Below are 24,039 nucleotides of genomic sequence, written 5' to 3'. Positions count from 1 at the left end.
AATACCTGTAGTTATTTTTTGCCATTCTGAAATTTGCATTAGTATTAGTATTTGGTTTGCAATTTGTGAAGACACTTATATACGTTATATAATACAACTCATTCTCTGCTAAAAATCATTTGTAAAACAAAGATCCAATATCTTGGATTCTTCAAAGCATTCATTGTTATGCTAACATATGTGATTAATTAAACCACATCTATGCAGAACAAAGAAGGCTTTGTTAACATCAGCACAAAATTCTTAGTATTACACCTTATATGTCCCAATATACAGTATTTCTAGCAAAACTTGTACTGTACTTCATGGTCACTTAGTCACGTTATGTTAATATTTATTTTGCAATATTTTTATTTCCCATTATTTCTCCAGTGAGTTTCCTAATTGCTTGGCTAGTCGCAAAGTCACAGAAAAGAACATTCAGAGCATTCCAAAAAAAAATTACCACTGCTAATAAAAATTCCATGTGTGGTTCAGAAGGTTTTCCAGGTACTATTAAAGTGAAATGTTTCTCTTGTGTCTGAATAATGTGTGGCTTGTAGATTAAAGTAGCATAGCATTGTATATGGTATATTGTATAGTAATTTATCTATTTATCAGATAGATCATTAAACAAAAACAGGAAAAATTATTCTCTCTCAAACTATATTTTGTATCAAAATATTGAGCATATATATGATATTTATCATTGGGATTAACCTGTATTTAACCTTAACTGGATTGTTCCTAATGAGTTATTAGCTTACTTCAATGAATAATCCTACTTCACATATTTACATTAAATATGTAATCTCTTTTAAATCAATATAATAATCAAATACACTATTGGCCACTAGACTTATTTTAATACTACTGTCTATCTATTATATGAAGGATATTGAAATGTCAGCTTCACCTCTTATAAGAAAATGTTAATACAGTTGGAAGAAGTGACTTTGACTTTAAATAAACTATCTTCTCACCTGTTGCTATTTACAGCAAATAATGTACTAGTGTATAAATTAGGTGTTGTGATAATAAAATTAAAAAAAAATTTTTATATATAGAACACAGAAATTGCTGTTTCCTCTTTCATAACATACATCTATTTATATTGAGCAATTTTGCATTCAATGAGCCTTGAAAACATGATTTCCTTACTGAACAAGATACAGTAGACTTTTTTGGGAGTAGTACCAGCTATGGGAATTACTGAACAAGGAAGTATTGGGAAAGAATTCACTTATGCCTCACCTTCCTTGTTTTGTCATAAGGCATAATGTAAAAGAATCTTAATAATGTGGGATAAATTTCTCACTGCTGCATGTCTTGTAGTGAAAGACACTGAAACATAGTGTACATCACAGTTTATTAATGAAGACTGTTTAAACATTATTTCCATTAAAAAATTGGATCTTTTATTTTTTACTTACAGCTTCTGAATGGTGTGGATATAAAGAACCTAGTCAAGATGTTATAATACAGTTACACCCAAATCAAATACTTAAAGTTTTAGATTCCAGCAAGAAAAAGCCCAGAGTTGTCAACTTGCATAAGCACCCAAATGTCAAAGTTGTCTTGTCGAACAGTGATGGCAGCAGAACTGTACTGATCAAGATCCCTAAAGAGTATGACTTAGTAAGTAGTTATTTTACAAAACCTTACATGACTTATTTAATGGTAGGAGAGTAAATAAGCACTATGGCCCATATTCATTTCAATGAAAAAAATTTATTTATCTTGTATTTAAATGTATCTTTACCCATAGACTTCAATGGATTATTCACATAATCAACCACAAGAGTTTTTCTCTTTGAATAAAATCTTCCCCTATATATGTAATACATGATAGTCAATAGGTTCATTCAAACATTTACCCTTTTAGATAAGAATTTCAATGGTTATTGCAGTGAGTCGGCCAATTTTTGATTATATATTTTGTGGAGTTATGCTGTTAAACACTACATTATTGAATGGTTAGTCTTATTAGCTGTGTCACCTATGTATTTTGAAACCTTTAAACTACAGCAGGCCAGTTTTATTTCCATGAGTTAGGGTTAAGACACACAGAGCTACTTAGTAGCAACTACTTGTCATGGCTACAAAACCCCAGAAAATACCCTGCCATACGCAATACTGGGTAGTAGATACAATTATCATTAAATCATTAGCATTATCAATTTTTGTAGCTGCAACCAGAAGGTTTGTATGTCTTAATGTGGCCATAACTTACCGATTATGATCTTTCGTGCAACAAATTGTTGCAGGAATGATTGTTCGTTCCCTCCATTGATGTTCAGGGCTGAATCGTCAGATATGGAGGTAGAAACATTAGGGATTCTACCTCTACCTGACGTTTCAGCCCTAAACACAGATTTTGCTCGGGGCCTTCAATGGCGCCCGATCAACGAGACGACCAATATCTGAAGCTTTTGCAATATCAGTCATCTCATCGATTCGCCATACACGCACAGAATATTGTACGAAATGAGGTTTCGTACGATAATACTGGTGCATGTATGGCCAGTTTTAGCCCTAAAATTTTAATATGTACTCATGATTCATCTCATGAATATTTAACTGGAGTTTATTGGACAATCTGGAAATGGATCAGATGATAAGTTTTTTCATCTGAATCTGTGCTAAATGTAAGTACATGCTTTGTATTTAGATAGCACAACAAATACACTATTGCTTAATTCTCTTCTCTATCTGTAAGAGTTAGTAGGAACAGTAAACCACTGTTTGAACAAATATTATTACAGTAATTGCTGTGCAAATGTCTGTCTGTGTGGCTAGGTGGGAGATATGTAAGTAAGGCTAGCTAAAACTGAAATTGCTGCAATATTTGGGAACAGACCATTAGGGTGTGAAGTGATAGCTAAGATAACTTATTGTAAATCAGGCTGTGTTTCTTCATGTAACAGAGTTACCAAATTCCTACAATACAGTTATCAGTGGGAAAACCACAATGTTTGCTATCAGATTTTCTTTTAATCCATTGAGTCATTTGATATGAGTTTACCCATACTTTTGCTTTTAGGCTCCGCTTGGCGAGTTATGAAATTGTTACTGTACTACCTATTAATATGCATGCAGTCCTTCACAATGTTTGCATCCTATCTCACTGACTTATGTCACCACTCCAGAGTGAGAATATTTTTAAGGATTATCATAGCTGCTAACCCAGCAACAGACTACACTTTTTTATTTCAGTTTTTCATTAGTGTAACATTATTTTATATAAAAATAAGAAGAATAAACCCTGGTTTATTTAATGTGTGGAATCCACATGGGGGATATATAGATTGTAAGCTCTACGGGGCAGGGACCTCCATCCTGTTGTGTCTTTGACTCTTAACTTATTGCAACTGTATTTATCTTGTATCTATCTGTATTTATTGTTGTACTTTGTATTTATCTATTATTATCTTAATAATCCCGTTTGCATTAATGTATTCTACTGTACAGCGCTGCGTACATAAGTATCGCTTTATAAATAAAGATATACATACATACATACATGGGGGGACTAGCCAACTTTCTTTCCCCTTTACCCGCAGCCTCTTTCAGGTTTAACTTTAATGGTAAAGATACACGGAGCTATTTACTAGCAGTTACTTGTCACGGCTACTAAAGGCCAGAAAATACCCTGCCATAGGCAATACTGAGAATTGCCTCTGCTAAAATACATGTAGAGACAATTATCAGTAAATGATCAGCATTGTCTATTTTAGTAGCCGTGACAAGTAGCTGCTACTAGTAGCTCTGTGTGTCTTCACCCTAACAGTTTTGATGTTTTTGAAGATGTTTTTAACATCTTTATCAGGTGGTTCAGATAAATTCAGCAACACAACAAAAAATCTGTTAAAAACTATTTGCGCAAGTTGCTTTATCATTTTTGACAATAAATGAATATAGAAAATTGACTGTACTAAGTGGATCACATTTTTCACATGTTATCACATATAATGAAAAATTCAGTCAAACAATACATATAGACAGTATTGGATAACCAATTTTCGTTACTCAAAAACACATAAAACAATTCATATGTAAATGCAAACAACATTAATTAGTTTAGTAATACAGATATCCAGAATTAGTCAATTATTGCTTTAAAACAAAGCCAAAAAGTGCTCAATTTACAGATTTGATATACAAGTTGTTTAAATGCAAATTGTAGGTAGTATAGGTATTATATCCCTTTATGAATCAGGATATTTGAAATAATATTAGAAATATATTACGTAACGTACTAAATTTACTACTTCTATTATTGTTTTTTTTCTTTTACCATTCTAGGTACTCCAGTTTAACAACCAAAGGGATAGAGATGTCTTTATTGAACAACTGAAAGAATCTTTGGCAGGCAGCACTATATCCCCCACTTTCTCCCATTTGAAGGAAACAGTCTTGCTAAAAGAATCCTTTACTAAAAAGCAGAGGCAACAGATGCTGGAAACCTTCATCCGACATTCCCTTTCCCATGTAAGTAACACTATATCTAATTGCAAAGAGTTTTTTTTCTATGGGTATTAAAGAAAGTACTGCCTGACTTAGAGGTGCTATTGTCAGATTTCACAATTCTCACTGATCTGCAATGATTATTTAGGTAATTGACATCAATAAGGAACATGCAGGAACAACGCAAGGCCAGAACTTCAGAGATGTACTCCAGTGTGAGCTATCAAGAGAGGAGTTTGCAGATTCTTTAGGGCTAAATCCCAATGCCCAATTTGTTGAATCAATGTTTTCCATGGCTGACAAAGATCACAATGGATACTTGTCTTTTGAGGAATTCTGTTTCATACTGTGTTCATTAATAAAAGGTAAGGGTATTATTGAACACTACAGCAATATCTAAGGGTAACAGTCTACATTCAGATTGTATTAAATGCACATCTTTAAATAAATACAATAACAGTCATAGGTATTTTCCCTTTATTTTAAACAAATAAAGAATATAAACTTATGTTCTCTGATGAAAAAAGCTAACTTTTTTTTATTAAGGGGACTAAGTTTGACTGCCCAATAATGTAGTCTGTAAGCACCTTGGTTTGCATTTTCTTGCCACTGGCCACTAGAGCAAGATCTCATTTGTCACATGAGTGAAATAAATAAATCTCTACTATAAATCATTTCTGCCTCTTTATTTTATACTTTTATAAAGAGCTAATAAGGATTTTGATTTAAAGAATTGCATTTCATCCAGGTTGGTGTGATTAGAAATCAAAGAGGTCTTCAGCACTGTATGGAGCCTCCTTTCACTTAGTGAAATAATGCAGAATCTAAAATTAATTAATACCAATTATACATTAAATGAACAAAAGTAACTCGAAATATTTTAAAATAAAGTATAAATTATCCAATAAAAAAACTAAAGTGATAGTGTCTGCTTCACCTAAAACAAAGAAGACAATTTAATAGTACAGGTATCGGACCCCTTATCCGGAAACCCGTTATCCAGAAAGCTCCGAATTACGGAAAGCCCGTCTCCCATAGACTCCATTATAAGCAAATAATTCAGAATTTTAAAACTGATTTTCTTTTTTTATGTAGAAATAAAACAGAACCTTGTAATTGATCCCAACTAAGATATAAATAATCCTTATTGGATGCAAAACAATCCTATTGGGTTTAATTAATGTTTTATTCATTTTTTAGTAGACTTAAGGTGTGAAGATCCAAATTATGGAAAGACTCCTTATCCGGAATACCCTTGGTCCCGAGCATTCTGGATAATGGGTCCTATACCTGTATAACCTTGTGTAATAATTCCTGCCATGTTTTCTGTATTATTTATAAAAGCATGCTTATTTATGGGCACTTGATTTTGTGATTTATTTAGTAATTGAATGCATTCATTTTCTATATTTTAACAGACAAGGATATAATGCATTGTAATGTAAAAGGCTGGGTATAGATGTGATTTTGTTTCATAAAATGAATTCCTGAATTAGCTAACAGCAAAAACCATAATTGCTAAATCCATATTTGGTTATTTAAGTGGCATATATTGCATAGTTTGCTTTCTTTTAAATCCAAATGTCTTTATTGGTATCTAATTCCAGAAAATAACTTGTGCTAACATCTCATTTCTTATATTGTATAGTTAATTTCATGGGAAAATGCTTCTTATAATTAACAGGTAGTGCAGAAGATAAGCTAAAATTCATATTTTCTATGCATGATGTAAATGGAAATGGAATACTGCCAAAGGAAGAGTTCTCCAGAATGCTTAGGTATGTTTATACTGCAAATCTTTGACCAAATTCCAAACAAAGCTGAATGATATCGTATATAATAGTATATAATTTATTATGTCCTCTGTTAAAAAATGTCCAGCAGTTTGTCAGTACAGACCAAGCAGTCTATATGCCCTATGTGCTGGAAGTCACTCAACTGAAAGCCTCAAAATAAATGACATAACATTTCAGATGTGTTTCCAATATATCAATGTGGAATTGCAGGTCTTTCAGAAATGTATCCAGCTTCCTTTCAAATGAGAAAACGGAAAATGTCATTGAGAGCATGTTTAATGAGGCTGGCATTTCAAATAAAAAAGAACTCGCCTGGGAAGATTTCTATGGTTTGTTCAAGGATCACAAGAACATTTTGAACCAAACAAACTTATATTTTGATGGTGAGGATCTTGAGCTTTAAATTATTATTTTAGTTTAATATTAATTTAACAATTCTACATATTTGTAGCACTTTATAATGAACTGAGGTGGGACTTAAAAAGTATGACAGACAGATAAAGAACAATTACAGATAATGGAACAAACATAAATTGAGACATGAGGGACAGCACAAAGAGATAACTCTGAGAGCTTACAGTCTACGGGGTCACTCCACCCTGTTATTATTTAGCTGTGAAATATACAAATAAATCTGTTTGTTTAACACAACTTTGAAAAAAGATTAAGTAATTGAGTTGCTAAAAGTCATGTACCTTATGCAATATTACTATTTCCTGTATCTGTTACACCTGTAATGTAACACACTCACAATAAAAGTACACAAGTAACACCATATTTAAGTTGTTTCCTGAATACCTAATAAGACATTGTATTGAAAATGCATATTTCTGAGCAGTCTGCAGTAAATGCAAACATATATAATGAATTTATATAATTAATGAAAAAAATATGTGTAATCTATAATAAGGTTTTTATCAAATTGGTTTTATGTTGTTATCATGGAATAAAAAATATGACAGTGTAGCTTTTTAATGCATAAAACAAAAGTTTAGTCTACTCTTGAATGTTTATAAAGGAAATAGATTTGAATGGATGACAAGTATTTTGCTGATATATATGCTGCATTCCCCAGAACCATCAAGCAGTATGGGAGCATCTACTTTTATTCACTGAAACAAACATGCAGTAAATACAATTTGCATTCCTTAAAATTATTGATCAGTTCACTAACACTAGACTGAACAATTTGTCCCTGACCTATGCTTTTAAATTCATTATCTTATTTATACTCCCTTCTTCTACTCTGTAGCTGTAGTTTGACCTGTAAAAGTAGATTATAGAAAGATTACATACCAACTCAATCAATGTATTTATCTAGGATAAACAACATATTACAAAATCAGAAGCTCTGAAAGAATGGAGGTTCTACATGCTTTAACTCTTTTAGTGACATCGTTTGTAATGTTAGAAAACTCTGCACATCTCATACCATACAAAATTATCATTTATGTTTTATTTCATTTACAGGAGTCACCAAGGACCCTGTCAAGAATACAGTCTCTATTAACAGGTAATACACCATTACTACATTCTGCTGTATAAGGGACAAAATATAAAGCACTGGTGTGTTTTTTTAATAGTCATACCCCATATTTTGGCAAGTTAAAATAAAAAAACAACCAACCAAGAGGTTAATAATATTTTGTTAGATATGCCAAAGGTAGACAACATGGGATCTAATCCTAATTAACCACCCAAAAGGGTCAAAAAATAGTTGGAACACATTTTTATTTCTTCATTCATCCTGACATCATCCAGACATCAGAGGGGATATATAAGAACAGTTGAGATAAATGTGTCACCCAAGAGTGGCAATTATACAGTAATTTGTATAACCAGACATGAAGGACGTTTGTTTACTAGTATAAGAATTGTCTAAAAGAAATATGCTTTGGGTAACAGCTATAATTTTCATCGGGGGATTGGGTTTTCTACACCACACAATAGAAACTCATTTAAAATATAACTGATGGTCAATGAATTAATATTAAACTATCAAACATGATGTCTTAATGATTATTCACAATTCTTTTGATTTTATCAGCTTATTTGTTAAAGGTAGTGATACAAATGGTTCTTGATTAAGTTGAATTCTGGACTCAAATTCTGAAAATGTTATCAGCATGTTTGTTAAAGGAGGTGATAACTTATTTCTGATTACAGTTACCTGAAATACCCACTATGCATTCACATGTTCATTTGGTCACCTACTTTCTCAGAAAATTGCGAAAAAAAACCTAACCCACACTGTACCCATTACATAAGCATGAAAGTGGAAATAAATAGACATGTACCAGATAAAATCTGAATAAAAACAAGATTTAAAACATTCCCAAACTATGATTATTCTCACAAAAGTAAAAACCTTTTTTTTTCGCTAAAAAAAAATAATGTTTTTTTAATAAGGATATCTGTTTTATAAGTAGAAGTGCTGTAAATGCGTTTGCTTTCCTATTCCAAGAGCTATAAAAGCCTACAATATAAACAGATAGTATTTAGGTATATAGATAATTACTTATTTAGAAGACAGAATTCCAGTTGCGCAGTGTGATTAGAGTCACTTTTTGGCATGCTGGGATGTTACATGTGGAAGTTCAAACATCAGCTCTAATATCAGTACTGACAAAATATGACTGGACTGGAGTGTCCCTTTTTTTTACTTACGTAATGAAATGGAATATATTATTTTTTAGGTAACCAAACAACAAATAAATGTTGTGAACAAAATAAGTCTTTGACTTTATGTTTTGCTCCTATTTAGAAACATACCCCAAAACAATCACAGTAATAATATTTTTACCACGGACTCAGAGGGACTAACCATGCGAAAGAGGACTGGAAGAACGTAAGAGTCTCTAAACCTGATTTTATTTATTAATTGATATTTTTATATTCACATTTTCATCATAAAACAGCTTGATGTTTAAGGAGAAGGAAAGGCTAATAAAGAGTTAATCTCAAGCTGCAGGCATACCTTCAGTTGTCTCAATAGTGCCCTTAAGTCTCCCCATATTTCACCTGTTCAGAAGATCTGAAGCCAAACAGGAAGAAAAAACGCTGAGCCGTGTAAAGAAGGTTCCCATAATGCCTCACTCCTGCACAGACACCCTGACCAAGTGAATATGCTCAGTTAGTAAGACTATGAGGAAGCTTCCTGCTGATTGGCTCAGATCTGCATTCCTAAGTGTGGGGAGTGAGTTCTTAGCATTCTTGAGGAAGGGGGGAGCAGGAAAAAGCAGAAAGCAAAGAGCTGCGTGTCTCTGGCAGAGGAAAACAGACACAACTAATCTTTTGACAGGGAACTCAGTGCAGTGTTTCTGTGAGTGCTTATGGCTGTATTTACATAGACCTTTCTGATAAAGCTTACTTAGTTTTTCCCTTTCCTTCTCCTTTAAAGATATGCTCAAATGTTTTAATCGTCTTAGTACATAGGAATTCATGTTATAAACCAAAGTTACGTGCTATGCATTATTTGTAGCATAGATTCAAATATATATACAAATCATTATTTCATCAGCCTTATGCTTCATTTTGTTCATTTGTTTCATTGCACTGTTACTCATTAAAAAGCATTTATGTCATCCAAATAGGAATACACCTCAGATACAACTACCAAATATATATACTGTAGCAAGAAGAGAAAAATATGAAACAAGCAAGTTCCGCCAAAAAATTCAACAGTTTAAGCGCCTAGTTGAAAATTACAGACGTCATATTGTGTGTTTAATTATATTCTATGGTATATCTGCTGGTCTTTTTGCTGAAAGAGCTTATTGTAAGTATAGATATGCTTGCTACTATATTTAAACTTTAACCAATTTACAATTTATTCAGGTTAATATATAAGTTGGCACTTTGTGTAACAATACTTTTTGTTAGGTCTAGCCACTTATGTAAGTGAAGTAACTTTATTACCTTTTGAGTTACTTAAAGAGCAACAGTCCTATTATTTAAAAATACTCACAACACTGTAGTGGGTGTTTCATACATCACAAATATTCTTGACAATGTATTTGTCAGAGTACCTGAAATGACCCTGACAGATTATACCTGATCTAAAGGTGGCCATACATGGGCCGAGTTGAGCTGCCGAATTGTCACTCATGTGTGTGCATGCTGGCAATGGGGGAGCAGTGGGCAGGGGGGTTGACTGGCTGGGTTGCCTAGGGCACCCAGCCAGCTAGGCCCGGTGCTGCCTTTAACACTTGACTGGCTGAGGGTGATAGAGGTTGTAGTTTATTAACTTCAGTTTGGGATTCCTTTTCATATCATTGTCTATATGCACCCTATATAACATGCTATTTTAATTTTTTGCAGATTATGGGTTTGCTTCTCCATCATCTGGCATTGCTGATGCCACATTTATCGGGCTTATAATTTCAAGAGGTTCAGCTGCCAGCATCTCATTCATGTTTTCTTACATGCTTCTGACTATGTGTCGAAACCTAATAACCCTTCTCCGGGAGACCTTCTTAAATCAATACATACCATTTGATTCTGCAGTAGACTTTCACCGTTTGATTGCTGTAACTGCTCTTGTTCTTTCAAGTAAGGTTCCTTAAACCATTGCTTTTATTTTCTTTTCCTCTGTAAATTTTAATTAGAATGTAGAATACAACCTCAGTGCTAACTTATTAAAGCTAGCTATAAGCACCCATTTTAATGTTTTCCTTATCTCTCTTGCGTATCTCGTATTCCTTCCAATGTGTTTTTTCTCTCTTATTATTTGTGTGAGTCTCTCACTATCTTACTTCATATGTGCATGTATCTCTCTCTTTCATGCTCTCTTGCTCTCTCTCTGCCACTTGCATTTCTTCTTTTTGTGTAGTATTTTCTCTCTGTAGGTATCATTTAAAAAAACAAGAAAACAGGAGCAATGTGTAAAATGCAAAAATGGCTGCAAAGCATCCTGGGACTCATTTATCAACATTTTACCCTTGGCAGTAACTCTAAGCAAAAATTTAAGCAAATATTTGATTGGTAGCCATGGGTTACTGCCCAGGCGCAAATTTGGCCAGTGTTGATAAATGACCCTCCCTGTCTTTTGTACTTCCTCACAGATTTCCCTAATGCACATTTTATTCTGCTAATGGAATGGAGCACAAAGAACTTCATCATGTTATTAATACAATAGAACATGTGTTCAGAGGGTGTGGGTAGTGGTCAGTAAATGGCTTAAATGGTTACCTTGAATGCCCCCTGGTTAGATTGACATTAGATGCTCAGGCTAAAGATCACAAGGTGTCTCTATAAGGACTTCCTTAAACCCAAGATGGTTGTAATTTAAATCCAGTGCAAGGTACAGATTGCAGACATTGCCCTGAACACAATGGCTTTGTGCAAGAGCAGTTAAAGGAGCATTTTTTCCCTTAGTGCTAGTGAAACAGAAAAGCCTGTGTGTATTTTTGCTGCCTATCACAAAGTTGCGTGTAGTTTCCTCCTGCAGGAGAACAAAGTGACGCGTTTTCCTTTCCATCAACGATTCACAATTTGCTGGTTGAAGGGCATTTTGGGGAGATTAGTGACCAAAGCAGCTGAGATTAACCTCACTAATCACCCCATGGGCCATGGCCCTTAATATGTGCATATGTTTTTCTTTACATTTGTTTGCCTCTTTACCTTTATGTCTCTTTTTTGCTGCCTTTTTAACTTCTATATATAGAGCAAAGTACATATAAACAGTGGTTACACATAACTGCAAAGGTGCAGGAGAGCTTCACTAATGATATACATACTAGTAAAAGAGGTCACACTTGTGAAACTAACATTTACTAGGTCTAAAAACCCTTTCTTCCTGAATTCCAGAAAATAATAGTTAAAGGATGAACTACCACATACTAGCCTTGTCAGTTCTCATAACTAACTAATGAAGCTTCCTTAAAATGAACAAAATATAATACATATTTTAATAACATATATATTGTATTTGGTTACCATCATTTTATCTGCTACCATGGGTTTACACATGCAGTCTTGGCTAAGTATTCCCCTCTTTCTACTTAAAGTGGACCTGTCACCCAGACATAAAAAGCTGTATAATAAAAGCCCTTTTCAAATTAAACATGAAACCCCAAATCATTTTTTATTACCACATCCATACCCATTATAAAAGCATTTAAAAATCCCAGCTGTCGGTCATATATTGCCTGCCCCGCCTCTATGCCTTAGGCATAGAGGTGTGGCAGACAGTTACTTTCACTTTCAATTCAGAACTTCTTAGATGTTGCTGCTCTCCTCACATTCCACCTCCCTTCGCACCATGTCATTTTGTAACCACGGCATGGACATGGGCATTAGGTCCCACATATTGGCACAGAAACAAGATATTGGCAGGATGCAATGCCTGCTTTGATAAGTGTCCACAAAATGGTCCCTGCCTGCATGCTGCAATTGAGAATTCCAAGGCTGAAGAAACTTAGATTAAAATAATTTATATAAAGTATAAGTAAAGTTTATTTTGCTTGACAACCACAATAGAAAACAATTTGGAATTATTTCTTAAGGTGACAGGTCCCCTTTAATATGTACCCTACCTAATATGAATGGTATGCCAAGCAATTACATAAAAAATAGAGTAAATCTGGTCTCTTGCCTACATAAGAATTAAAGGTGTACTCTACTAACAATGCAGACAGCTGACAAATGAAAGCAGATGTATTATTTCTGGAAATGTAATTCAAAATATACTGCTTTAGAAGTACCATATTGTAAAAGGTAAGGGTTATTGTGATTGTTCCGATCATTTTATTACGATGATCATGATAACCCATATACATAAAGGATTATATTCATCAATCAGTATTAGCCTAACCATAAAAATGTAAAACTATCCCAAAATGCTAATTCTGATTACTTTTCATACATTTTAGATTCAGTGAGATGGGTTGATTACAAGACAGAAAAACAGTACAGTTAGAGGGAGCACAAGCACACCTGCTATTTCCGTTCTATGTAAACCTGAATAATAAAAAAATAAACTCATATTACTTAGCGCTTGCCACACTCAGATAACCCTGCAAATCAGTGCAGATTTAAAGCCCATGAATTTGAGTCCATGCTTCAGTTCACTAAAAAGCATCAGGGGTTTTCACTGCCCATACTAAAGTAACAACATCTGAAAAGTTCAGCTGATGAAATTCAATAGCTTTCATTTTTATATTGACAACTTAAAGTAATCATTTCTTATATGTTTTTATTTTAGTCCTCCATTCACTTGGCCATTTAGTAAATGTCTACATCTTCACCATTATCCCTCTCAGTGTCCTCAGCTGCCTGTTCCCTACTGTATTTGTTGATGATGGGTATGTATGTATAAATGTATGAATATTTATGTAGGTAGTAACAACATCACTTTAATGTAATGAGAAAATATAAGCAATGACATATACTGTAAAAAGGTAAACAAGACTACAGGAAGTAAAGGCATAACATTAACTTGATGGACGTATGTCTTTTTTCAACCCAACTTACTATGTTACTATGTTACTATGTTACTATGTAAGTGTAAAATGAAAACAAATGGAAAAAATGGTAAATGTGCTTGAATTACTATTAAAATAATGGTGGAAATTAAAATAATAGAAAGCGGAACTCTATTTAAAGAAAGCTGTGAGGATCTCCACCCAAACACAACTTGAGCTTTTTAAAAGGTAAACATAATTTTAAGCAAATTTGCATTATCATCAATTATTCATGATTTTAATGTAATAATATGGGTTGGAACAGTTACCTAAGACTGGCCCCTTGTCCTCCTGCTGATCTGGCTTATCTAAAAAAAAAAATAATGTAACAGTAGCCAACTATCCTCAGACTGCTTTCAGCCTGCATCCACCAAATCCCGCAATCCCCTGCACATGTGATGTCAATAAGGAAAGGCAATGCATTGTAGGTTATGTAGTTCATGCATACTGTCTGTAAGCTGTGGAGAACTTGTTGTTATTTATAACATGGATGTTTTAGTTCCTCCTCCCCTGCCAGGATTTCAAATGATGCAGAAAGAAAATAACTGTTTTGAAGCTGGAATTCAGCATTTAAAATGGTAGTCATACTTTTTGAAGAAACAGATTAAAGGAGAACTATACCCCCAGGCTATAAAAGCCCCCTTAACTAGCACTGCCTTGACCCCCCAACCACTCCCTTATCGCATAGTTTCTAACTTTTAAAACTGTCCCTATCACTAGCCACGAGCTAAAAGAGCAGAGTAGTGAAGTAGCGTTCCTGGCCGACATCTTCCCCGCAACTGGGGGTCTCTCTGCCGATACGAACCCTGCTTGCACATGCGCAATTGATGGTAGCAGGAAATATGCTTTAATTGCGCACGGGAAAACAGGGTCCATGGAGGTTGAATAGCTCTGCTTGTGACATTAACTTAATTCTTTTTATTTTTTATAATGCAAGCTATTACAAAAGGAACTTACAATATCAAGAACAATATATGAATGCTCCATAAAAACATTACATGAGTTGTTTAGTGACACAACTATTTTGTTTTCTTTTTCATTAGCTCTGACCACCCAAATAAATATTACTGGTGGTTTTTTGAGACTGTACCGGGTAAGTATGAATCATATTTGCTAAAGTTCTAATTACTGTATGATGACCAGGAAGTATTTGGTATTTAGAGGGCATGCACCTGTATAATTTCTAAAGTAGATACAAAGTACTATTATAAACCTTTGGACATGTACATTCCATGAAATTTACTTTACTTCCTTATTTTTTTTCTCTACCTCCTTTTATAATCATGCCTAATAGATGTCACAGCATTTCAACATCTATGTGCAAGGCAGTATAGGAACAAATGATTATATATTTGATTATGGAATGACATACAACTCTTATGTTTCCTAAGTACAGTATTTCAATAGCATCATCTAATTTAAATACAATTAGGAAATGGAAAAATAAAATCACAATAAAAACATATCATGTATATCCATTCATGACATGTAAAATATCATTAAATCAATGTGTGAATATTAGTATTATTATTATTATTAATAATAAGAAACTAAACCAGGTATAAAATGTCAAAACATGAACAAGATATGCAGCAAAAAGAAACATTATTATTACACTTTCATGCAGAATGGGCCAAAAGCTAAACTTGCATCAATAGTCTCAAGCAACAAAAACACAATTCGATATATTTTCTTTTAAGAATATCCATTTAAATACAGGACACCAAAAAATAAGTTATAGAAGCCAGGCACAGAGAAAGACACATGGGGTAGTACCATCTAGAACAGAGAGCAACTGTGACCTACATTCTTTACAATAACCAAGTGGGGGAAGCTTGTGGAATAGATCACAAACCTTCACATAAGCCCAGGTTAGGGAAGGGCAAATATACCAGTATTATGTCATATAACTATGTCATACAAAGATCAACTGAGACCTACCTGTAACAATAACAGAGGGAGGAAAGTTTGTGGAGAAAACTGTTCGTAAAATTGTGTGAAATTGGTTATAGTCTATAAAAAAAAAAAACAAGAGAAAATAAAATTGGCGCAAAATACAAAAGTAGCTAATGTCTGTTGGTATTTGTAGGTATGACTGGGGTTCTACTCTTGGCAGTCATGGCTCTCATGTACGTGTTTTCCTGTTACCATTTTCGACGTGTCAGTTTCCGTTGCTTTTGGCTAACACATCACCTTTATGTTGTATTCTACATTTTGGTAAGCAACTATATACAGTGTGTTATCTGGCATGTTCTTTTAATCAATACTCGCCTTCTTCATGGTTATTAAGTGGTGGTAAAGTTAGGGTAAGTCTACTGAAATAATTGGCAGAATTGGGGTTTGTTGCTCACATAAACTCTTGATGCATAACACTGACTTCTTAGGAGAAACTCTTTAAACTGGGGCAAAGGCCACAAAGCTCTCGCACTAGAAATGTATTATCACTGTGTTTTCTCAAAAAATTTAAATTAGTGGGTTTGGGGTGTTTTATTATTACATCTTTTTACTATGAAAAAAGCTGCATTAAAAGAAAGGGAGCTCCTGTAACTGTAAAGACTTGGATTATTATTACTATACAGATGCTAAAACAGGAGGCTTGTGCAGGAAGTTCAGAATATAAAATATGGCATTTCTAGCCATATTCATTTTTAGGGTTTAGTTCTCCTTTAAAGTGGTACTATATATTATAGTTTCTACACTATATTACATTGTTTGTGCAGTGTGTGAAGAAGACTCACTAGGATGCAGATAGGGTATACTTTTCTTCATTTACAATAATTCTGTAATTTTATAGACAATAATCCATGGCAGTTTTGCTTTGATTCAACAACCACGATTTCACATATTCTTCATCGTCCCTGCACTCATCTATTCAGCAGACAAACTGATAAGTTTGAGCAGGAAAAAAATTCAGATTAATGTTTTAGACATACAACGGCTTCCTTCGGGTATGTATTAAATGTATTATTTTGAATATGTGTGTGTTTACATGTGAGAGATACAATAGATATACAGTATTAATATGGATTTGCCAAAGTTACCCCTAATGGAATTATGCATTTTATATACAGTTAAATGTATGTTTGTATATGTCATTATTTTTCAGATGTTATTCATCTTGAGTTTCAGCGGCCAAATGACTTTGATTACAAGTCTGGCCAGTGGGTAAGAATTGCCTGCTTGGACCTTGGCACAGATGAGTACCACCCTTTCACACTGACCTCAGCCCCACATGAAGATACATTAAGTTTGCATATTAGAGCAGTGGGACCATGGACAACTAAACTGAGGGAGCTTTACTCTTCTAAAAAAGTGGAAAATATTCCATACCCTAAGGTAATGATAAATACATGTATACATGGTCATGGAGCGAGATGGGGCAATTGATATGGCATTACATTGTAATAATAGATAACATATGTATTTAATTGCAAATTCAATTATGGTCATTTATAGTTGAAGTACTGGCCTGACAAAAAAATTATATTGAAAAAATCCAGTCATGTGATAATGGCCAAATTGTCTTTAATCTTCAGAACAGATGCTTGAATTCATATGCTAGTTATCATCACACTAAGGGCGAAGACATACAGAGCTTACTTAGTACTTAGTAGCAGCTACTTGTCATGGCAACTAAATGCCAGAAAATACCCAGCCATAGCCAATACTGAGATCTGCCTCTGCAAAAACAGACGCAGAGACAATTATCACTCAATTATCAGCATTATCTATTTTTGTAGCCGTGACAAGTAGCTGCTACTAGTGGCTCAGTGTGTCTTTACTCTAAAGGAATCAGACTTTAGAGTTTTAAAGACTGATATCACTATAACAGCATTAGCTAAATGCTTAATGTGCACACATAAAACCATAAGTGTTTCTGCATTTTTTGTTATTTATTTACTTATGGTTAGGTTGACATATGGCTACATTTGTTTGCCTAATCTGTACCCACAGAAACCAGTAAACCTGATATTTAAATAAGCAATACATTATGAAGCAATTTAGGCTAAGGGCAAACCAGGCTTTACATTTAGGAAAATGTGCTAGTTATCCATAACCTATGACTAGATGTGTGTATATATGTTTCTGGAGACCCAGGTGGCACCATGATACACCCCTCGTGAAGCCTATTCTATAAGCCATTAACTTATTCTTAGTTGTGGTTTAGGCATATTTTTATTTAGAGAGACAGGTTTGGTAATCCTTTCCTCTGGGCACTAGCAATAGATTTTTTATACCACTGGATGGACACATACACACCTCTTGGTTTTTATGGCTATTGCTGTCTTCTTAGATATTTAGATTATAGATTATTTTCCTTTATTGGTTTTGGTTTGGCTTTTTAGTTTACACTTTTAATTCAAAGCTGCATTTATCCATAGGTAAAGTAACATAATGCAACATAATAACCACAATATTATGAATGTTTCTAACCAGTTATTATTTTATCAGTTTAACGATGAACTATTCCTTCTGTGCTATTATTGACTGCACACACAATTTTGGTTTCCAGCTTTACCTAGATGGACCATTTGGAGAGGGACACCAAGAGTGGAACAAATTTGAAGTATCTGTGTTAGTAGGAGGAGGTATTGGTGTTACTCCATTTGCTTCAATTCTCAAAGACCTGGTCTTTAAGTCCTCTGTTAATTCAAGGATCCATTGCAAGAAGGTAGGCTTACTTATTTAACATGCTTTTACAGAGAACTAAATCTCCAATGGTGGCACTTTTATTCTATGTAGCTGGCAGTTATATAACATGTAGATGTTTGTCTGTATTAAAAAGACAATAATAAAGAGATATTCTTTCCCATTTAGGTGTATTTCATATGGGTTACACGCACTCAGCATCAATTTGAGTGGTTAACAGATATCATCAGGGAAGTGGAAAAAAATGACAAACAAGAGCTCCTCTCTGTCCACATATACATAACACAACTGGCTGAAAAGTTTGACTTCCGCACGACCATGCTGGTAAATCTAAACATTTTCTCTATGGCAATAGATCAAATTGAAAATTACAGTATATATTTGAAAAAAATCTTACGTTTACAACATAAGAAATGTTTTAGTGCATTTATGGACTCTTTTAATATTGTATTTAGGGATGCACTAAATCCAAAAAATGTTGTATTTGACTGAATACCAAATCCCCCAAAAGAGATTTGGACAAATACTGAATCAAATCCCAACCCTTAACTGAAAACTCTTATTTAGAATAGATTAAAAATAATGGCATCATCTGTAAACAAACAATAGTTATATTCAGATGTCTAGAGATTTAAAGTCACATGATTGACATAATTTCAACTGAACCAAATCTAATCCCAAAGACTGGCCAAATTTGAATCCTGCAAAAAGCGGTAAGTTAGGTCCCAAACTAAAAATTGGATTCAGTGGATCCCTAATTTTATTCAGTAGTCAAACCATCTAACTAGGGCATTATCTAAAGAGTTGTCTTTGGGGTTACCTTTGATGGCACATATAGAGCAGGCAAAATAGCAGCAATCACTGCATGCCCTGTTGGCCTAAGTGCCCTAACTCTTTATGGGTCCTACAACTACTACACAAAAATTGATATTACAACCAATTATTGAGCCAACACCACTAAGAGTTGGTTCAGTAATTCATGTGATTGGAGTTTCTTAACATTACTCTTGCCCTAGCTGAACAAAAATAATAATAACAATAATAACAAACAGATATATAGCTTTAGAATAGTAAAACTGTATACCCAGTAATGGATGGATGTACAGTTAATATCTCCACACCAACAGACTTTCCTTTAATTCAAACAATAATTAATGTTTAATTAATGTTTGAGTGTTGTTTTTTATGGTAACAGAAAATACAAATGGCAAAATAAACTTGAATAACACTGCTTTCACTTTCTCTATGTTTAAGTACATCTGTGAACAACACTTTCAAAAAGTGAAAAATCAGAGTCTAATGACTGGTCTGCGCTCTGTTACTCATTTTGGAAGACCTCCATTTGCCGGTTTCTTCAGTTCTCTCCAGGACGTTCATCCTAAGGTTGGTAGTCTTTAATATATTTATTTCCTGATGTTAATGTTAATGGCTGTTTCATGTTCAATATGTTAAAAGGTAACAAGAAAGTATGTATGCTCTGGCCTTTATTACTTATCCATAAAAAGGATCAGCGCACCAGAGGTCACCCCTTTAGATTAGAGGAAAGGAGCTTCCATTTGAAGCAGCGTAGGTGGTTTTTCACGGTGAGGGCAGTGAGGTTGTGGAATGCCCTTCCTAGTGATGTGGTAATGGCAGATTCTGTTAATGCCTTTAAGAAGGGCCTGGATGAGTTTTTGAACAAGCATAGTATCCAAGGCTATTGTGATACTAAAATCTACAGTTAGTATTGATGTTGGTATATATGGTTTATGTATGTGAGTGTATAGATAGGTCAGGATAGGTTTTGTTGTTCTGGGTTGGGATGGTTAAACCTGATGGACTTTGGTCTTTTTTCAACCTAACTTAACTATGTAATTTAAATAAATGTAACTTAATTATTTAAGACAAGAAATATAAGATTATGTGGTAATGAAATAATAAGCAAAATTATTCAACCTGTTCTAGCAACCAATCAGATACTTGCTTTTGAACAAAAAATAAATAAATTAATTGCTATTTCTAGTATTTAAACCTTATTTTTTCTGAAAAAAATAATATACTGCATATTTTTAAAGGTCAAGAAAATTGGAGTGTTCAGCTGTGGTCCCCCAGGCATGACAAAAAATGTGGAAAATGCATGTCGGAAGCTGAATAAACGGGATGAATCCTACTTTGTCCATCATTACGAGAACTTTTAAACACCTGTATTCAAGATTTTCCAAGAAAATTTACTGAAGACTTTTTTTTTTTTTAAGAAAGACAGAACCTTTATGGGTTGGACTGACATGCATTGTTATCAATAGAATCTTTGTTTGTTTACAAAAAAAATCCTTTATCAATTAATAAAAAGTTACAAATGTAAAAAGATTAGCTTGTGCAATATTTACCCTTTTTCAATTTACTGAAATGTTAAAAAAAACATTCAATAAACATTTTATATGGCGAATAATGTACCCCCTACTGTAATTTTTAATACATTAGATATCAGTTGTGACCGAGGAGATAAGTGACCATATAAAGTCACAAGTAGTGATGGGCGAAATTATTTACCAGGCATGGATTTGCGGTGAATTTCCGTATTTCACCATTGGAGGATTGTTTCCCGAAACGGGCGTCAAAATTCGCCTTTTAAAAATTTGCTGTGCATCAAAAAATTGTTGCCCGCGTCAAAAAAATGACGCGCATTAAAAAAAAGTCACACACATAAAAAAAATAATGCGTCCAACATTTTTGCCATTTCTCAAATCTTTTAAAGATTCACACAATTTTCAGCGAAACAGGACAGATTTGCTCATCACTAGTCACGAGGGCGAAACACCTGACGTCAGAACTAGGGATAAGCAGAAAAATCTGCCACTGATGAATTTGAAGGAAAACATGAGTTAATATGTGGAAACGGTTTTTGAACATTTGCCACAAAAAATGGTAGCAAAAAATAATACAGAGAGGCTGTGGCTATCCAGTCTGCCAACTATGGAAGGCTAGGGTTGACAGAACCTGTAACTAAGTAAAACATGTAAGTCAAGGGAAAGAGCGTGTGAAGCGTGTGTGAGTAATGCACATTCACCTCATAAATGTTTTAGTAGCCAAATACAGAGGAACAATAAAAATAAAGGTAAATTATGTCTTTAATTTCAATAACAGGGCTGACAATATACATGTTGTGAAATATCTGTTTTGCATAGAGGGCAAAGTTAAATAAACAATGAAGCTTGGAGACATCTATATAATGCCCTTATAAGTCCTTTACACTAAGCCAGCAGTGCAAACACATTGCCATACATATCCCTTCCTTTTTCACATTTTACTTTCATTTCAATTATGCTTTTAAATGTTCTTCCTTAAACACCTTGGCACGATATAGCTGATTTCTCCCCATATAGATTAGGACTCATTATGCTGACTAGTGCTGAGCAAATCTGTCCCATTTCACTTCACCAAAAAATTCGCAAAGCAGCGTTATGTGCCTTGTTGTTATTTAAGTGTAGTAATTGAATAATCTGACTAATAATTTATAGTATAATATAATATAATAGCACAATTTTTTAACATTCAAAATATCTTTTCTAAATACTTTTACTAGGAAATATATCATAGAGAAATGTCAGTAGTATAAGTGTTTTTTTTTTTTTAGAAAAATTACCTTACCATTAATTTATTGAGCACAGGTATCCGATCTTACTCAAGCTCCCCCCTCCTCCCCGTCCCGTGGTGAGGGCAATGGTTAGTGAGTTGGCCAAGCTGCGCGTCCCATTGCCATGATACCAGAGCACACATTAGCTGCCCTTATCCTGTTCGCTAGTGCCTGGCATGCTGGTTATTTGTGGTCTCAACTGGGATAACCATGGGGTCATAGTTCAGGTAACAGTATGTTTCTCCCAGGTTTTCTAGGAGTTACATGGGACTTGGAGCTTTCTGGACCTGCCAAACTTACTATTTTGGATTTTGCTCCTTCAGACCACTGGGAGCAATGAATTCCTATGGATGTTAATAGTTTTGATTTTCCATTGTCCTCTTCCAGAAATCCATGGCAAAGGCATAGACTCTTCCTAGGACTGAGACTGCTTTTGTCCATTTGTCAGGTTCTTCATCGGGACATTTGGCCAGTGAACTGGGGGACTGAATTTTGGTTATAAGTTGTAATTATTGGCCGGCATGTCGGTCTGAGTAATGTTAATTCTTTCTTGTGAAGTTTTTAATAAAAACACATAAAAACCCTCTCCCCGTGCAGGCTCATCCAGTGATCCTTTCAAACAGGCAGGCAGTCTCAGCTGTAAAGTCCAAACACTTCGTCCCTATCCCTCTCCCTGCACATCACCATAAAAACCCATTAATTACTAAGAAGATGGACTCGGAAAACTCTAAAGAATGCAGTTAATTGACTTCCGGATTAAACTGGAAGCCAAGCAGTTGCCACATCGTCTTTTGAAGCTCTGCCCAGTAAATCAGCTGTAAGTTAAATTATCCAAAAACCACTTACTACAATGCAATTTTTTAATGATACATATCTTAATAAAAGTATTAAGAATACATATATTAAACCTGAAAAAAAAGGTGTTACTGTTCCTTTAAGGTACAACATTTTCACTTACAACAATGGCAGTGATTCTACACTATGAGGAAGGTGAGGTTGTACAATGCCATCCTAGATGACAGATTCCCTTAATGCCTTCTTGAACAGGCAATATACCCAGGGTTACAGCAATCTCCAGCTTTTGTACATGTATTTATTACAATATTATATTACAATATTATTATATCATATATCTCAAGGTATAAGACAGCAACGTTCAGGATAATTTTATACAGAAATCCATCTATTTTATGCACAATGGAGGTTGTCAAGAAAAAGATAAATTGTAACAGTGCATAACTAAAATAACAACAACTCAACAGTTTTTGTTCATTAACCAGGACAGCCTGGTTCACTAGCAGCCCGACTACACAGGTCTTGCTCTCTGCAGAAAAGTCCTAGTCCATATGTCAGTTTTTAACAGCTTTGTCTCTACTGGAGTTTTTTCAAATCTCTTTCCCTTAGCAACTGCTTCCTCAATTTTTACTGGTGACTTATCACTCACAGTACCAGTACTAGTTACATATATATTATATATATATGATCATTTTGAGGTGTCCACACATCCACACTCAATCACTTTTTTACATTTTGCGGTGCTTGGTCAAAGGAAAATATAAAATTAGTACAGCCATATCAATAGCAATATCTTGCCAATGTGGGTCGAAATATTGGATACACAAGGCTGAATAAAATACATTATTCACAAGAAAAGAAGTGCTTTTGCTTCTGAACAATTTCTATATAATATATATATATATATATATATACACAGGGCCGCCATCAGGGGGGCACAGGGGGTACGATCGTCCCGGGCCCGGGCGTTTTTAGCTTTAAAGGGGGCCCGGCCACGCTAGAGTTTCCGGGCCCCCTTTCATCAAGCCCGGACCGGGCTCAATATTTGGTTGCATCTTCCTCTATGTCCCGCGGCTCTCTGCCGCATCCTCGCTTTTATAAGGTTGCTCCCGTGCGTATGACATCACTTGCATGGAGCGCATCCTTATAAAAGCACAGAAGCAGCTGGGAGCCGCGGCACATAGAGGAGGACATCTTGGGAGCTGGAGGCCGCTGGGAGGAAATGGAAGGTGCTTGGGGGCCCTGGGGGAAGCTGAAGGATGCCCAGGGGGAAGCT

General features: G+C 34.5%; 1 protein-coding gene across 1 annotated transcript in view; it reads left to right on the top strand.

Annotated features, from left to right (window-relative positions):
- duox2 (dual oxidase 2) overlaps nt 1–20,780 on the top strand; it is a 37,357-nt gene extending 16,577 nt beyond the window's left edge. Inside the window, exons 16-34 of the mRNA XM_018092411.2 lie at nt 373–489; nt 1,415–1,617; nt 4,285–4,470; nt 4,595–4,811; nt 6,131–6,224; nt 6,453–6,625; nt 7,713–7,755; nt 9,007–9,090; nt 9,836–10,020; nt 10,563–10,793; nt 13,447–13,546; nt 14,749–14,798; nt 15,795–15,922; nt 16,500–16,653; nt 16,812–17,041; nt 18,219–18,377; nt 18,524–18,679; nt 19,610–19,738; nt 20,410–20,780. Of these exons, the coding sequence (XP_017947900.2) occupies nt 373–489; nt 1,415–1,617; nt 4,285–4,470; nt 4,595–4,811; nt 6,131–6,224; nt 6,453–6,625; nt 7,713–7,755; nt 9,007–9,090; nt 9,836–10,020; nt 10,563–10,793; nt 13,447–13,546; nt 14,749–14,798; nt 15,795–15,922; nt 16,500–16,653; nt 16,812–17,041; nt 18,219–18,377; nt 18,524–18,679; nt 19,610–19,738; nt 20,410–20,532 (2,762 nt within the window). The 3' untranslated portion in view covers nt 20,533–20,780. The remainder of the gene's footprint in view (nt 1–372; nt 490–1,414; nt 1,618–4,284; nt 4,471–4,594; nt 4,812–6,130; nt 6,225–6,452; nt 6,626–7,712; nt 7,756–9,006; nt 9,091–9,835; nt 10,021–10,562; nt 10,794–13,446; nt 13,547–14,748; nt 14,799–15,794; nt 15,923–16,499; nt 16,654–16,811; nt 17,042–18,218; nt 18,378–18,523; nt 18,680–19,609; nt 19,739–20,409) is intronic.
- Nucleotides 20,781–24,039: the final 3,259 nt, after the last annotated feature.

The sequence above is a fragment of the Xenopus tropicalis genome, chromosome 3, assembly GCF_000004195.4.
Source record: "Xenopus tropicalis strain Nigerian chromosome 3, UCB_Xtro_10.0, whole genome shotgun sequence".
Taxonomy (NCBI): domain Eukaryota; kingdom Metazoa; phylum Chordata; class Amphibia; order Anura; family Pipidae; genus Xenopus; species Xenopus tropicalis.
The sequence above is the reverse complement of the archived record's forward strand: the minus strand, read 5'-3'. Positions and strand labels throughout refer to the sequence as shown.